Source organism: Neophocaena asiaeorientalis, unplaced genomic scaffold (assembly GCF_003031525.2).
Source record: "Neophocaena asiaeorientalis asiaeorientalis breed wild unplaced genomic scaffold, Neophocaena_asiaeorientalis_V1.1 scaffold501, whole genome shotgun sequence".
Classification (NCBI taxonomy): Eukaryota; Metazoa; Chordata; class Mammalia; order Artiodactyla; family Phocoenidae; genus Neophocaena; species Neophocaena asiaeorientalis.
Genome location: NW_020172678.1, coordinates 893,005 through 906,632, shown reverse-complemented (window position 1 = coordinate 906,632; position 13,628 = coordinate 893,005). Strand labels below are relative to the sequence as shown.

At 52.8% G+C, this 13,628-nt stretch overlaps 1 protein-coding gene across 3 annotated transcripts in view; it reads left to right on the top strand.

The window, feature by feature from the left end:
- PSAP (prosaposin) overlaps positions 1-13,152 on the top strand; it is a 32,639-nt gene extending 19,487 nt beyond the window's left edge. Inside the window, exons 3-15 of one of the 3 annotated variants that reach the window (XM_024739742.1) lie at positions 1,270-1,344; positions 1,918-2,043; positions 3,009-3,209; positions 3,594-3,737; positions 5,083-5,139; positions 6,937-6,945; positions 8,886-9,017; positions 10,498-10,593; positions 10,922-11,108; positions 11,194-11,351; positions 11,675-11,755; positions 12,047-12,154; positions 13,003-13,152. In XM_024739742.1, coding sequence (XP_024595510.1) covers positions 1,270-1,344; positions 1,918-2,043; positions 3,009-3,209; positions 3,594-3,737; positions 5,083-5,139; positions 6,937-6,945; positions 8,886-9,017; positions 10,498-10,593; positions 10,922-11,108; positions 11,194-11,351; positions 11,675-11,755; positions 12,047-12,154; positions 13,003-13,038 — 1,410 coding nt within the window. In that variant the 3' untranslated portion in view covers positions 13,039-13,152. Of the gene's footprint in view, positions 1-1,269; positions 1,345-1,917; positions 2,044-3,008; positions 3,210-3,593; positions 3,738-5,082; positions 5,140-6,933; positions 6,946-8,885; positions 9,018-10,497; positions 10,594-10,921; positions 11,109-11,193; positions 11,352-11,674; positions 11,756-12,046; positions 12,155-13,002 lie in introns of all 3 variants that reach the window. The other 2 variants (XM_024739741.1, XM_024739743.1) reach the window with 2 other exon arrangements.
- The last annotated feature ends 476 nt before the right edge of the window (positions 13,153-13,628 follow it).

The following is a 13,628-nucleotide window of genomic DNA, read 5'->3' as shown; positions in this document are numbered from 1 at the left end:
TGACAGACCTCAGGTGCATACTCCACGCAACCTGAGTCCTCTCAGGAGACACCCGAGCTCTGCTGGCTGGGCCAGGGGACTACAGGAAGTGCTGTTTGTTTGCTCTGGGATGTGCTTCAGCCTGTGGTCCAAGGCAGGATTGATTGTGTGGAGCGTGAGGTCTAAAACTTGTCGCTGGCCACTAGTACTCCTTCAGTCAGAGAAGAAGAATTAATTCAGTAACACTGCTCTGTTAGTTTTCTGAATTCACTGTCTTAAACCACTCTCTGTGGCCAAAATTACTTTCAGATTTGGTTTCTAATTTGCTTCTGATCTTGTTTTTAATACTGCTTCCTCTTTTGAAGTTTAATGTATCACGGGGGCAGTTTAGATCTTTCTCTCTTGACAGGACAGTCTCGTGGATACCGGAACCTCTCGGGCATCATGCACAGATTCACGATATCATAAGTTTACGATACTGAAAAAAAGGCATATGTAACCTGAGTGGCCGCATGCACAGTATTAGCCTGATTAGGTCCGAAGGTTCAAGGCGGTTTCTCTCAATGCGGCTAAATTCACAGGTGTTCCTTAATCTCACCCAGATGTGTTAGTTCCTTCTTCATGGGTTGAAAATTGGTTGACATAAAGAAGGAAGCACCCCAAGAGCTCTGAGGACTGGCTAGAATTTCCGTGGTCCTGGGCCACGTAGGGATGCCAGGCTTGTCTAGAAGACTCGCGTCATGTCTCTGAGCTCTGCAGTGGTGACGTGTGGCCTTCACTGGCACACAGCACTGCCCGGGAGGTGGAAGGCAGACAGAGCGCCGGCAGCAGTGCTGGTGGGAGTGCGCAGAGGTCTGACTGGGCCTTGTTTCACTGCCCGCACCCTCTTACTCTGTGATGTTCCGTCACGTTACCGATTTCCTCTGATTTCTGCTGCCCCGAGTTCCAGCTGATTCTTGAGGCTCAGTTTCTTCACAGAGCTGTTGGGAGCATGAACGCAAAATGTAGCCTGTGCCGTGTGCACTGAGCAAGGCGCTGAGGGGTATAGAGGGTACAGGAAAAGGGTTTCTATCCTGTAGAAGCACAGCGTACTGTGATCAGCCACATCTAAGCCTGCCCCGCGGTGTCCAGTGCTTCTCACCTAGGTTGGGGGACCAGGATGTGCCAGTGTGTCAGAGATGGCCATGGTTAGATGAAACAGGAAAGCGGCCATGGCAGTTTTCAGCTGTGTGCGGTGTGAGTTATGTCCTACGAATACAGATCTCTCTCCCTCGTGTTCCTTCCTCTTAGAAATCCCTTCCCTGCGACATATGCAAAGACGTCATCACTGCAGCCGGTGACATGTTGAAAGACAACGCCACTGAGGTGAGCCGCCACCGGGGTGTGTGACTGCGTGTGAGCGGTGGCCGTGTGGCCACGTGCATCGGTTCCGTACAGAGCTGTGACTGAGGGCGTCCAGCGAGGAATGGTCTAGGCTCAGGTCGGAAATAACTGTCCTGTGGGCCACAGACTGCTTCTGTCATGTAACGTCCCCCACCCCATCCTTTAAAAATGTAAGAACCATTCTTACCCACAGGCTGTACAAAAACGGGCTGCGGGCCCTAGTTTGCTGACTCCTGGGCTAGGCGTCAAATGCCCGAGGTTGATCGGGACTTTGTATCACATGCCGTTAACCTTTAGGTCCATTTTTGGTGACTTCTGCTCAGAATTCCCTGGGCCAGTGAGACCGCAGGTCAGAGGATCTTTGTTCGCATCTGCTTTTTGCCTCACTGACCTGGCAGGGCCACGGCTCCACACTAGCCCTCTCCCAGGTCCTCTTCCCCGAGGGCCACTGTTTCTAGCCTTCACGTTTCTGGAGTTGTGGAGGGCCTCTCGCTTTCGGCCCGTTTGTGGAGAAGAAGTCCATCCTGGTCCGACCCTTGCCTCTGTCCTCTCTAGCAAGAGATCCTCGTGTACTTGGAGAGGACCTGCGACTGGCTGCCTAAGCCGAACATGTCTGCCTCCTGCAAGGAGATCGTCGACTCCTACCTCCCGGTCATCCTGGACATGATTAAAGGACAAATGGTACGTGATGGAGAATAGATAGACTCTTCCTTCAAGGCACCTCTGGGGCCCGGGGCAGGTTCCAGACCAGATTACAGTGACTAAGATGGAAAGTCCGTTCATAGACTGAGATTTCGTCAACAGATCTTTTGTACAGTTTTCGTCCAGAACGGCTTTGGCACAGCAGACCACTCTGCTTGTAACGTTCAAGGGTTGGGGAGGGTATGGGAAATGGGAACTCATAGAATTAATGAAGGAATGTAAACTGGTATAACAGTTATAGGTGCTGACTTGATAACTCATGTCAGCTACAAGGATGCTTGACTTTCATTCAGTGAGTATCTGTTACGCACAAACCATGTGCCAGAGGTTGGGTTTTCAGCAAGGAACAAGGAGCCAGGTTTGTGGAAGTTGGAAGGACCCTAAAAACCTCCAGTGGGGCAGGAGTGTCCTGAGATGGGACCAAGGTTTTGGTAAGGAAAGCAGGGGTCACATCATGCAAGACCTTTTAGACACTCCTTCAGGATTGTCGGTGCAGCGGGGAGGTCTTGGAGGGTTTCACGGGGAGAGGTGAGATGATCCCTTTTCAGGGGGGTTGGTCTGGTCTGGGTCCCACCAATTGGGAGTTGCAAGAGGGGAAGCTGGCAGGACAGTCAGGTGTGAGATCTGATGGGGACAGTGGAGGCGGACAGCTGCACGTGGTCTTAGTGGATAAACGGACTGCACTTGCTGGTGGAGGGGAGGAGTTAGGCATGTCTTCCATGTTTGTGGCTGGCACCTCCAGGAGGACGGTGGTGGAACCATTTGTCATAATGGAGCCATGGGGCTGGCCAAGCAGGTTGGGCGGTTTGGTTTGAGATGTGCCTGTTAGCTGGGCGTGCGCACGTGAGTCACGCCAGGAGATGAGGAAAGGGAGAATTCGAAGGCGCCAGGTGGCCTGTTTCCTTCTGGGGAGAGGATTTCCACTTGTGCCTCTTTCCCCCCAGAGCCATCCCGGGGAGGTGTGCTCCGCTCTCAACCTCTGTGAGTCTCTTCAGAAGCACCTGGCAGAGCTGAATCACCAGAAGCAGCTCAAGTCCAATCAGATCCCGGACCTGGATATGGCTGAGGTGGTGGCTCCCTTCATGGCCAACGTGCCCCTCCTCCTCTACCCTCAGGACGGGCCCCACAGCAAGCCCCAGCACAAGGTGAGGCGGCGGGCCTGGCTGCCCAGGGCCCCGTCTTTGGTTGGGTTTGAGCTGTGACACGAAAGGGGGCGGCATGTGCGTACAGCTCTCAGACTGGGGCCTTATTCCTTTACTTGATTCTGCAGTTCCACAACCCACCGTTCAGATGGTTGCGCATGGAGGTTCTGAAGAACCGGGATATCTAACAGACGCAGAGATGGTTCTCCCTTCCTGTTAAGCTTTACTATAAACCTGTCAGTCCCTTTAGAGCCTGTAAAAACGCATTAGGAACAGTTCAGGGACTCACCCCTGGTGCTGCAGTTACGAGCATGTCGGAATCTGAACACTCGTAGCTGTTTTTAGGAATATGCAGTGTTTACAGACCAACTGCCCCTGTGTCTCTAGGCTGATGGGGACGTTTGCCAGGACTGCATTCAGATGGTGACTGACGTGCAGACTGCTGTGAGGACCAACTCCAGCTTTGTCGAGGCCTTGGTGGACCACGCCAGGGAGGAGTGCGACCGCCTGGGGCCTGGCATGGCCGACATGGTGAGCCTTACCTCAGGCATCGGAGGACGTTCTGGGCCAGGGAGCTGGGCTGTGGAGACAGCAGTGGGGGAGGCAAGAAAAGTTCACTTCCTGGGGCGCCATTTCAAGTTCCAGCCTGAGGGCTTTGAGGAAGAGATGTTCAGACAATTCCCAGTTCCCAGAAAGCAGCCAGATATGTGGTGGGGACTTATATACCTGGTTGGTTAATTGAGTTTGGATATGTAACAGAACTCGTGGGACAAAATGGTGGAAGGAGAAGGAGACCACTTTTGTGAAGATTTTTTTTTTTCTTTTTTTCTCGCAGTCACCACAACTTTAAGAAACAACAGTAGGACCACTTAGAACCCTGTTCCGGTTCTAAGGCCTGACTTGTCTATTCGTAATTCTAGGTGTGCTGTCCCCGCCGCCAGCAGGGTGGTTGCCCAGGGGAAGGCACGCGCCTGGCTTGTAAGAGGCTCACCCGGGATGCCTTCCTTACTTTGGTGAATGTTGGTCCTCCAGGCTCAGAAACTCTTCATTAGCCCCGTGGGGGGTTTATGTCTCGGACCCTGTTCCTATTACCCACACTCACGAGATTGATGTCTAAAACCAAAATGCCATTTAGTACCCGACCACTAATGAACCTCTGCCAGGCTGGACATGGGGAGGCCAGCTGTAAGAAGTCCGTGGGCCTGGGATCTAGAGCAGCCTTTCTGGGTGGGCATGGCTCGCTCTGGGAGCTAAGCGTTCCTTTCTGTTAACTTTCTTTAAAGCCTGTGAATCTTTTAGCCTCGTTGAAGGATCTTGGTATATTTGCTGTGTCAGTTGGCTTCCCCAGGTTAACCTCTCTGAGAGCTGTCATATCACCCTGTTTTCTCACGTATAGAGGCTCCCCAGTCATGACCAGATAGGGTCTGCAGGTAATACCTAAATTTTTATGAAAATCATTATAACTTAACTGGATTGTACTGGATTTAGACTTTATGATCCTGTCCAAGAATGTGTGAACGGATTTGAAAGGTGATCTCGGATCCATCACAGTGTATCTTGTAGCCACTCTCAACTCAATTGCCACTGAGTAGTTGCCGGGGAAAGTATGGGCCATAAAAGGAGATTGGAGGACCTCATCTCTAAGGGCCTTTGGAAAACATTTTCAAAACACTTTTGCACACGTGTTTTCCTGTAAGGTATGGAGTAACCAGATTGCCATTTTTTATCTTATTGAGACCGGCCCAGAGCAGGCATTGATGATGCCACTCTTGGCAACTTGCTTGATACTCACCTATTGACACTGTTGGAAAGGGTGGGGTTTTGGTGTGTTGTTGTAGCAGTGAGTTTCGCTAACCGTCTGTTTCTCTCTCCCCAGTGCAAGAACTATATCAACCAGTATTCGGAAATTGCTATCCAAATGGTGATGCATATGGTAGGTGGCAGGGGAAGCTCCTTGTTAGCATTTTTCTTTGTCTCAAACTGTGATCTCTAGGATTTTGAAAATTATATGGTTTAGTTTCCCTTTTACCTTTAAGTACTGAATTGGGCCAAAATGAGCCCTCTTTGACCAGCAGACTGTCCACCTGCAACTCAGTACCTCCCCCTTGCCTTCCCCAGGTAGGGGAAAGGCTCAAGTAGCCTGACCCCCGGGACTGCCCTGCTGGCTTCCTGGTGGTTTGTTTGCCGGTGCATATGCGAGCTGGCCATCAGATTTCTAGCATCTGGCTTTCATTCTGGGACCCTTGGGAATAGTCTGCTCTGTAGCTAGGCCAGGCCTGAGGATTGCTGTCTTCCAGCCTGAGTTCTGAGGGGGGAGCATCTGCCTCCCAGAGCTGGTCCTGCACTCTGCAGTAGTGTTAGCTTAGCTGCTGCTGGAGCCCGTAACTCCTGCACTTGCTTCTCATGCATCCAGGGGGTAGGGGCATTCCTTCATTATTGGAGGTAGAAAATATCCAGAAAGCACAGTGAAGCCGGCTCAATCCATGCAGCAAACTGTACAGGGCAGGGAGGTCTGAAGGCATCCTTACATGGGGAAGATGCATTGGCCTCCTGAGATCTGATCTGCAGTGGGTGAGGGGTGAGTTGTCCTTTTTCTCTCTGTCATGCTGACTTCCTAACTATGTTGAGACTGGCCTACAGTCCTTGAGTTTGTTCTCCTCAGGGACAAGTAGATACACATGCGCATCCCTGTTTTTTCCCTTCCCTTAAGATAGGTAACTAAGACTGGAATTGCTGAGTCAAAGGGCAGGGCTTTTAATAACACAGGCTTACCTCGAAGATACTGCAGGTTTGGTTTCAGACCACTGCAGTACAGTGAATATCACAATAAAGTGAGTCAAACGAATTTTTTGGCTTCGCAGTCATATAAGAGTTACGTGTATACCACACTGTAGTCTGTTACGTGTGCAGTAGCGTTAGGTCTAAAGAAACAGTGTACATACCTTAATTAAAAAATACTCCATCGCTAAAAACCATTAACCATCATCTAAGCCTTCAGTGAGTCATAGCAGTAAAAAGTTGAAATATTGTGAGAATTACCAAAATGTGACGCAGAAACATGCAGTGAGGAAATGCTATTTATTGGAACAATGGGGGCCAATAGACTTGCTTGAAGCAGGGTTGCGACAGACCTTCAATTTGTAAAATCTGTGAAGCTCAATGAAGTGAGGTACGCCTGCATTGTCAAACCAGCCTTCCAGGCTGGCATTCGGCCACCTGGGGGCAGATTGCCCTGAGACCTGGGCTGGGGATCCGTGACGCCTCCGGGTGTATTAGGTATTCGGACACACGCCCCTGATTTGAGCAGCCCTGTGTCTTGTTCCCGGCCGCTCATCCCCAGTCTGAGGTGTGGGCCTCGCAGGCGTGGTGGGCTTGGCTTCTGAGCAAGGAAAGCCCCTCCTAGCGTGTTTTCTGGGGACCTGCTGCTCAGTGTTTTGCCGTGGCATGTTAGGGGCACGGGGATGGTGCACCAACAGGCTTCTGGGGGCAGCGTGGTCTGACCCTTGAAGGAGAGAGTAGCTTTCAGGGTCCCCATGTGCATGCAATAGTAGGAACAAGGTAGGTTGCTGATAGGTGACCGGAAGGGCATTTCACCTAAACTTCTGGTGACAGACATCCTTATACCTGGTTAACTGCTTGATTATTGGTGTTTTAATTTTTTCTTAACTGTTGTGTCCTTTCCTTTCTCTCATTTTTGTCATCTCCGATTTCCTGTTTTTTTGTTCAGCAGCAGGATCAGGTATGTGCTGGGGATTTGCTTGTAGTAGTGGGTCTGCTGCTGCTTCTTGTTAAGTTTGCTCATCTTTTTTTGTGCGGCATCGTCAGCTCTGACAGATAACAAGGAAGGATTGGGAAAGGCGGGCTCCCTCTCCGTGTTAATAAATTGGCTGGCGAGGGAGCTTCCGCATCTCTCCCGTGTGATTCAGCACTGGGAGGGGCCGGGGGCCTCACTTCCCCTTCGGGGGTCCCAGCAGATGAGGCCCGTGGAGCCTTGCACTCTGGTCGGAATCGGTGCCCAGCCAGCCACGTGCAGGCCACCAGTGTGGTGGGGAACCGTCGGTGGCCTCGGCTTCTTCAGTGCAGGCCCGACCTCAGTGGGACACCTTGTTTCTGTCATGATTCGGGAGAGCGTTGCATGTCATTGGTCGTGTTTTTTCATTGCCCCAGAAATGCTTCTGCTGCATGAGCGAGTCATTTGCAGATAGCCGGCAGACTGTTCCCCTGTATGTTGGATCCAGAGAACTGGAAACAGTCTCTTGATGGCTTCTGCCCCTCTGGGTGACGGGGTCCTTTGGGTTCTGGAGCCACACGAGGCAACTCAGGAGCCAGGCCACTGGGGGCAAGACATGGGGACCGAGCCCCCAGACTAGACTTACCGAGCTAGTGCCCTTTCGGGGTTGTACTGAGCACTGCCCTCCTTTGAGTACTGGTATCCATTTTTAGAATTAAAGATTTTCAAAGGCATTGTGAAGTCTAAGAGGAGAGGACTTTGGTCGAAATATCTGAATTTTCACCTAGGCCTCAAGGAGTTAGTGCAGCAAAGCTGATCTGAGACAAAGCAGCCACACCTCCTCATCTTTGTCCTTTTTCTAAAAAGCTTTTGCTATATCTTCCACCCCTTTCTGATTTTTGCCCGCTCTTAAAGCCTGCCAGAGATAGGATACTTCTAGGATATACTTTTCAGAATCCTCCAGCCTTATTTAATTTTAGAGCCTTCCGCATATTAAAACAAGATGAACCATAGCCATGAGCTACTCTTTCCCCTTAACAGAGCCCGTTTTAGCAATCCTGTTCCTGCTGCTTTATGATTTGCCGGTGGGAGCAGATGCCATCTCAGGCCAGAGCTAGTTGCATTTGTTTACAAAGTATACCAAGTGCGTATACTTCACTTGCTCTTGGCCACTGTCGTAGTGAAATGGTCAAGATGTTGTCCAAACTATCTAGTTCTTCTGTGGTTTGGTATCTGGAGGGGAAAAGGGGGTCTGGAGACCTTGTGGCTTGAAAAGATTCATGACATGGGGAGACTGGGTTTTCGTTTGTAGTGTGTGTGTGTGTGTGTGTGTGTGTGTGTGTGTGTGTGTGTGCGCGTGTGTGTGTGTGTGCGCGTGTGTGTGCGTGCATGTGTGTGCAATTGTGAACGTAGAATGTAATGTGGCTTTTTAAAAAGCCAGTATTTCCCCTTAATGTATAATTTTAAAGGGTCCTGCTACTGAAAGATCCGGTGTGGTCTTTTATTTCTAACACATTTGGCTTTCTGTTAGTTTATGGGCATCGTAGTTCTTCCTCTAGAAAGAACATGTAGCTTATTACTTCCTCCTCCTGAGGGCGAGCCAGCTCAACTGAAAAACAGACCAGGTGTCCTTGGAGTTGATTCGATTGCCCTTGAAAGGTGCCAGGAGTTTTGCTTCCCTGGGTGCTCCCCGGCTGGAGCGGATAGTAGTTCTGTCTGATCACTCTTCAAAGCTTTGCATGACCTCCTTCCCCATGTGGAACTGGTACATCTGCATTTGCACAAGCCCCTTTAGATTTAATGTGGGCTCTTTGCCTGTCTGGGGGGCAGTCAGCTTTGACACTGGGTCTAGGATGTTCCTCCAGCACCCCGACTTTGTGTGTAGAGCGTGGGACAGGGGGTGGTGGGTTTGGGCCTGCCTCTCACTGCTGCTTCTGTGCTCTTTTTAGCAACCCAAGGAGATTTGTGGGCTGGTTGGGTTCTGTGACGAGGTGAAGGAGGTGCCCATGAAGACTCTGGTGCCTGCCAAGGTGGTCTCAGAGAACGTCATCCCTGCCCTGGAGCTGGTGGAGCCCATAAAGGTACCTGGTGCCGTTGGTTTTGTGATGCCCCGCCACTCCACATTGTCACGCCCTACAAGGCACAGCTCATTTGGCTCCCTGCTTGGCTTTTTTTTTTTTCTTTTTTTTTTTTGCCGTATGCTGGCCTCTCACTGTTGTGGCCTCTCCCGTTGTGGAGCACAGGCTCCGGACGCGCAGGCTCAGCGGCCACGGCTCACGGGCCCAGCCGCTCCGCGGCGTGTGGGATCCTCCCGGAGCGGGGCACGAACCCGTGTCCCCTGCATCAGCAGGCGGGCTCTCGACCACTGCGCCACCAGGGCAGCCCTCCCTGCTTGGCTTTTACAAGTATTTGAGTTTGAGACCATTAGTTTACAGTACCCCCTAAATTGATGCAGCGCCCCCTACCCTCGTACATTTATCTCCTTGGTTATAAACCCTAGTGCTCGTGGGATCAAGTCTACGTTTTTAGCACACCATTCGAAATCATTTTTCAGTGCCCGGCTCCGACCGAACCTTTCTGATGTGCTTTCTGTGGCCTCGCCCACCTCCTCCCCCATGCTGTGGCCGTGGTACAAACTTGATGTTTCCAGAACAGGCGCCCAGCCATGTGACGTCTTATCACATGGCACGTGTGTGCACTTCTTGTTCCAGAACTTTCCATGTCAGTGTCACTTGACCTTTAGCTGTCTCGTCTCCTCCTGTTGTCTTCTCTCGGCATGGGTACTGTGTGGACCACACAAGGGTTGTGTCTGGCAGAGTCGGAAGCGCTGCTGCCGCCCCTCCTGTCCAGTCGAGACGCCCACCTTGCTGACTGAATTAGTGGCTGGAGAAGATGGAGAGTTCTAGCTTGTACTCTAGCCACATGTGATACTTAAAATTTAAAGAAAAAAATTCAGTTCCTTGGTTACACTAGCCACATTTCAGGTGCTTAGTCGTAGACTCACGTGGCTAGTGGCTGCTGTATTGCGTGGCACGGCCAGAGAATGTTGCCACTGTCACAGAAAATTATGTTCAACAGTATTGTTTTATCAAAGGTAGGCCCTGGAAAGGCAGTCTCGGGCGCTGAGACTCGAAACGCAAGAGCAGACCTGAAACACGTTTAAAACGCTGTCTTCTAAATAGTAGACCAGTAGTGAATCCTCTCTCTGTTCCTGCTCCCCCATTCGCCTCCCCAGAATGAATGCTGAATGATGAGGTGATTGCAACCAAACGGACGTTGGATGGACAGCTCTTTGGGGTTGGGGGACAGTTTCACTGCTTCTGTTCCTGGTTTTGGGGTGGTGGTAGAGGATTGGGGAAAGGGACAGGTTTCCCACCATCTAGGAGCAGCAGGGACTGGGGCTTGGACACTGGGAGGAAGCCACACCCCATTCTGAATGCAGCAGGAAGTGGCCTTTGTGTGACGCTAGCCCGTCCTGACCTCTGCCCCACTCCTTTAGAGGAGCAGGACCGAGGAGTGAGGCGAGGCCCTCAGGGTTAGTATCTTCTGCCCTTTCAACAGAAGGATCCGGTCCCGGCGAAGGCTGATATTTACTGTGAGGTGTGCGAGTACGTGGTGAAGGAGGTGGTCAAGCTGATTGACAACAACAGGACCGAGGTACGTGGATTTCGGGAAATACTGCCATCGCGAACGCTCCTGGCCCGGGAGCCAGAATGGCCTGGTGGGAGGACCCAGCCCGAGAGCTGGGTCTGGCCCATGTGGGTATGGGACACCAGCCCGGGAGTCGGAACCACCACTTCCCAGCAGCGGATCCCTCTGGGCTGGGGCCGGAGGCAGCCTCTTTGTCCTGCTCTATAGGTCTAGCCTTTGAGGGAGAAAACAGCACCTTGCTGTTGGCTCCCTGGTCACATCGGCATTTTCAGAGTCTCTCCCACCCCACGCAGCCTCCCATCTTCTCACATGAGCCTCTCTTCTTGTGTTTCAGGAAGAAATAATTCATGCTTTGGACACCGTGTGCTCGAAGCTGCCCTCGTCCTTATCCGAGGAGTGCCAGGAGGTGGTGGACACTTACGGCAGCTCCATCCTGTCGATCCTCCTGCAGGAGGCGAGCCCTGAGCTGGTGTGCAGCATGCTCCATCTCTGCTCCAGCCGGGGGCTGCCTGCGCTGACCGGTGAGCCCAGGGCGCGTGAGGCCGGCCGGCCCCTCTCGGGTTAGGGAGGGCCTTGCCAGCACTGAGCCTGTGCTCTCTTCCATAGCACACGTGATGCCGCGGAAGGACGGTGGCTTCTGTGAGGTGTGCAAGAAGCTGGTGGCCTATTTGGAGCACAACCTGGAGAAGAACAGCACGAAGGAGCAGATCCTTGCTGCCTTCGAGAAAGGCTGCAGCCTCTTGCCTGACCCGTACCAGAAGCAGGTACGCTGTGGGCTGCTTTCGGCCAGAATGTCAGAACCTGCTTGGGACACGCAGGAGCTGGTTGAAGTTTTGAGGGAGAAGCAGCCATTTCTGCCTCTGGCGTGGAGTCCACTGAGATTTTCTTAAAGGTGCTCTGTTGGCTCAAGTGGAGCCACGAGGGGGAGAAGAACATGAGCAGGTGGGGGTAGGTGTGTCACCCGGGCAGGCAGGGGGGCCCTGGGCCCACTGGGCTGGCGAGGCCAGGAATTCTGGTGGAAGAGCATGGCCAGCGCCCCGCACTCTGGCTGGGCCCACCTAGACCCACATTGCTGTTTCCCTAACAGTGTGATCAGTTTGTGACGGAGTACGAGCCCGTGCTCCTAGAGATCCTGGTGGACGTGCTGGACCCTTCCTTTGTGTGCCTGGTAAGCGGCGTTGGGCCCGGTATGGGTTCCTGGGCAGTGTGACCTGGGAGGTGCTGCATGGACCCTGGAAAGGGTTCCTCTGAGATTTGGGGCCGGGGCCAGAGTCTGGGGATGGTGTGTGGGAGAACCAGGCGTCCAGGCCCCACCACTTGACTCAGCAACCCTGCCTTTTCTGGAAAGTGCTTATTAGAGCTCTGATTCTAGCTGCTTCTAGAAGCTGATAATCATCTCAGTTTTGAAAAGGATTAGCTGGGCAGACCTGATTCTTCCCCCTTTCCTTTGACCTTATAGAAAATTGGAGCCTGTCCCTCAGCCCGTAAGCCTCTTCTGGGAACTGAGAAGTGTGTCTGGGGCCCGAGCTACTGGTGCCAGAACATGGAGTCGGCAGCCCTGTGCAACGTGAGTAGCTCAGCAGCTGCTCCCCAGGACCCCCGCCAGGCAGGCAGCTCGAGGGAGAACCTGCTCTAACAGGCTCCTTGGCAATCAGCTGTACCCTGTCTTTGGTGGGGAGATGGGTGGGGGAGGGGGACTGAGGCCCAGAGGGGCAGTTAGGCTTACTTATGGGCACCAGCAAAAGCAGGGCTCGCTGCGTTGTTGTCTTTGAGGAGGGAGCCCGGGAGTTGGCTCCTGGCTGGGCAGCCACTACGGGGTGACCCGTGCTGCTTTCCTGGGTGGGGACGTTTCGGCTCAGCCTCTGTTACTTAATGTTCCTTTTTGTGCACCTTCTTCCTCGTGGGGGTTCTTCATGACCGGTAAGCCGGCGTCAGGGCCGCTGCAGGGAGGAGGGTGAGGCCCACCCTGCCGAGCCCCTTGCCCCAGCACCCTCACCCTGTAGCACCGTCAGTGGTGGAGTGCATTTCTGTTGCTCTCCTGGGGACCGGGGCCCGTTTCTGAGCCTGCGTGAGCTGATGTATACCTCTGACTCTTGGGTGAGGAGTTCTGCCTCGGGGGCCTCGAGGCAGGGGCTCGGGTGTGTAACCAGAGGAAGGGGGTCCTGGGTCCTACCTGCAGGGGTGCTGTTCATCCACTGCTCTGGACTCTTGCCTTATGAGTCCCCAAAACTCATAGCCACCTACTATCCCCGAGTTTAAATGAGATGCTGTCCTGGGCCTTTATTAGCATCTGGTCCATCCCGGCTGATCTGGGACAGGATAGCGGGTCCCACTTTCGGGTGCCGGCTGATGCACTCATGGGCCAGGGATAGCGTTTGTCACCTGCAGACTAAACTGTTTCCTCTCTCCTGTCAGGCTGTCGAGCATTGCAAGCGTCACGTGTGGAACTAGAAGGCACGGTCTGTCTTAGAGAAACTGCAGCCTCTTTCCCTGCTTGTGTCTGGGGGAACGAACACACAGATCTGTTGGCTTTGTTGTTGTTATAAAAATGATAGGAGCCCTCTCCCTCAGTCCCTTTCTTCTCACCCTCATCTTAGCATCGCTGTCAGCAGGCCGCTGGCATAGCTGCTTCAGTGTCCCTTTCCTCCCTGCTACATGGATGCCGACATACCGTACACTGGAGGTCTCTTGAGTCTGTCCCTGCATGGTGGTTACCCGGAAGAGACGGGGCTCTGGCTGTGGGCATGAGCCAGAGCCTCTTGACTGAGGTTGTCCGTCCTCCTGCATGGGCCTTGGGTGCTGAGGCCTCCAGAGGCCTGCTCTAAGGAGGGACCTTCCCGCCTCGTTGGGCCTGCTGATCTGCCAGACAGAGGCAGTTTTATAGGAAAGATGAGAGGCTCAGAATAATTATTAGGCTTTTTAAACAAACAGTGTGGTTCTCACTGTAATAGAGCTGCTGGAAGCAGCCGCTCAGGAGACCTGGTGGGGCCGGGCTTGCTACCGTTGGGTCAGCCTTTGATTCGGCTTTCCTGTCTTTCTTT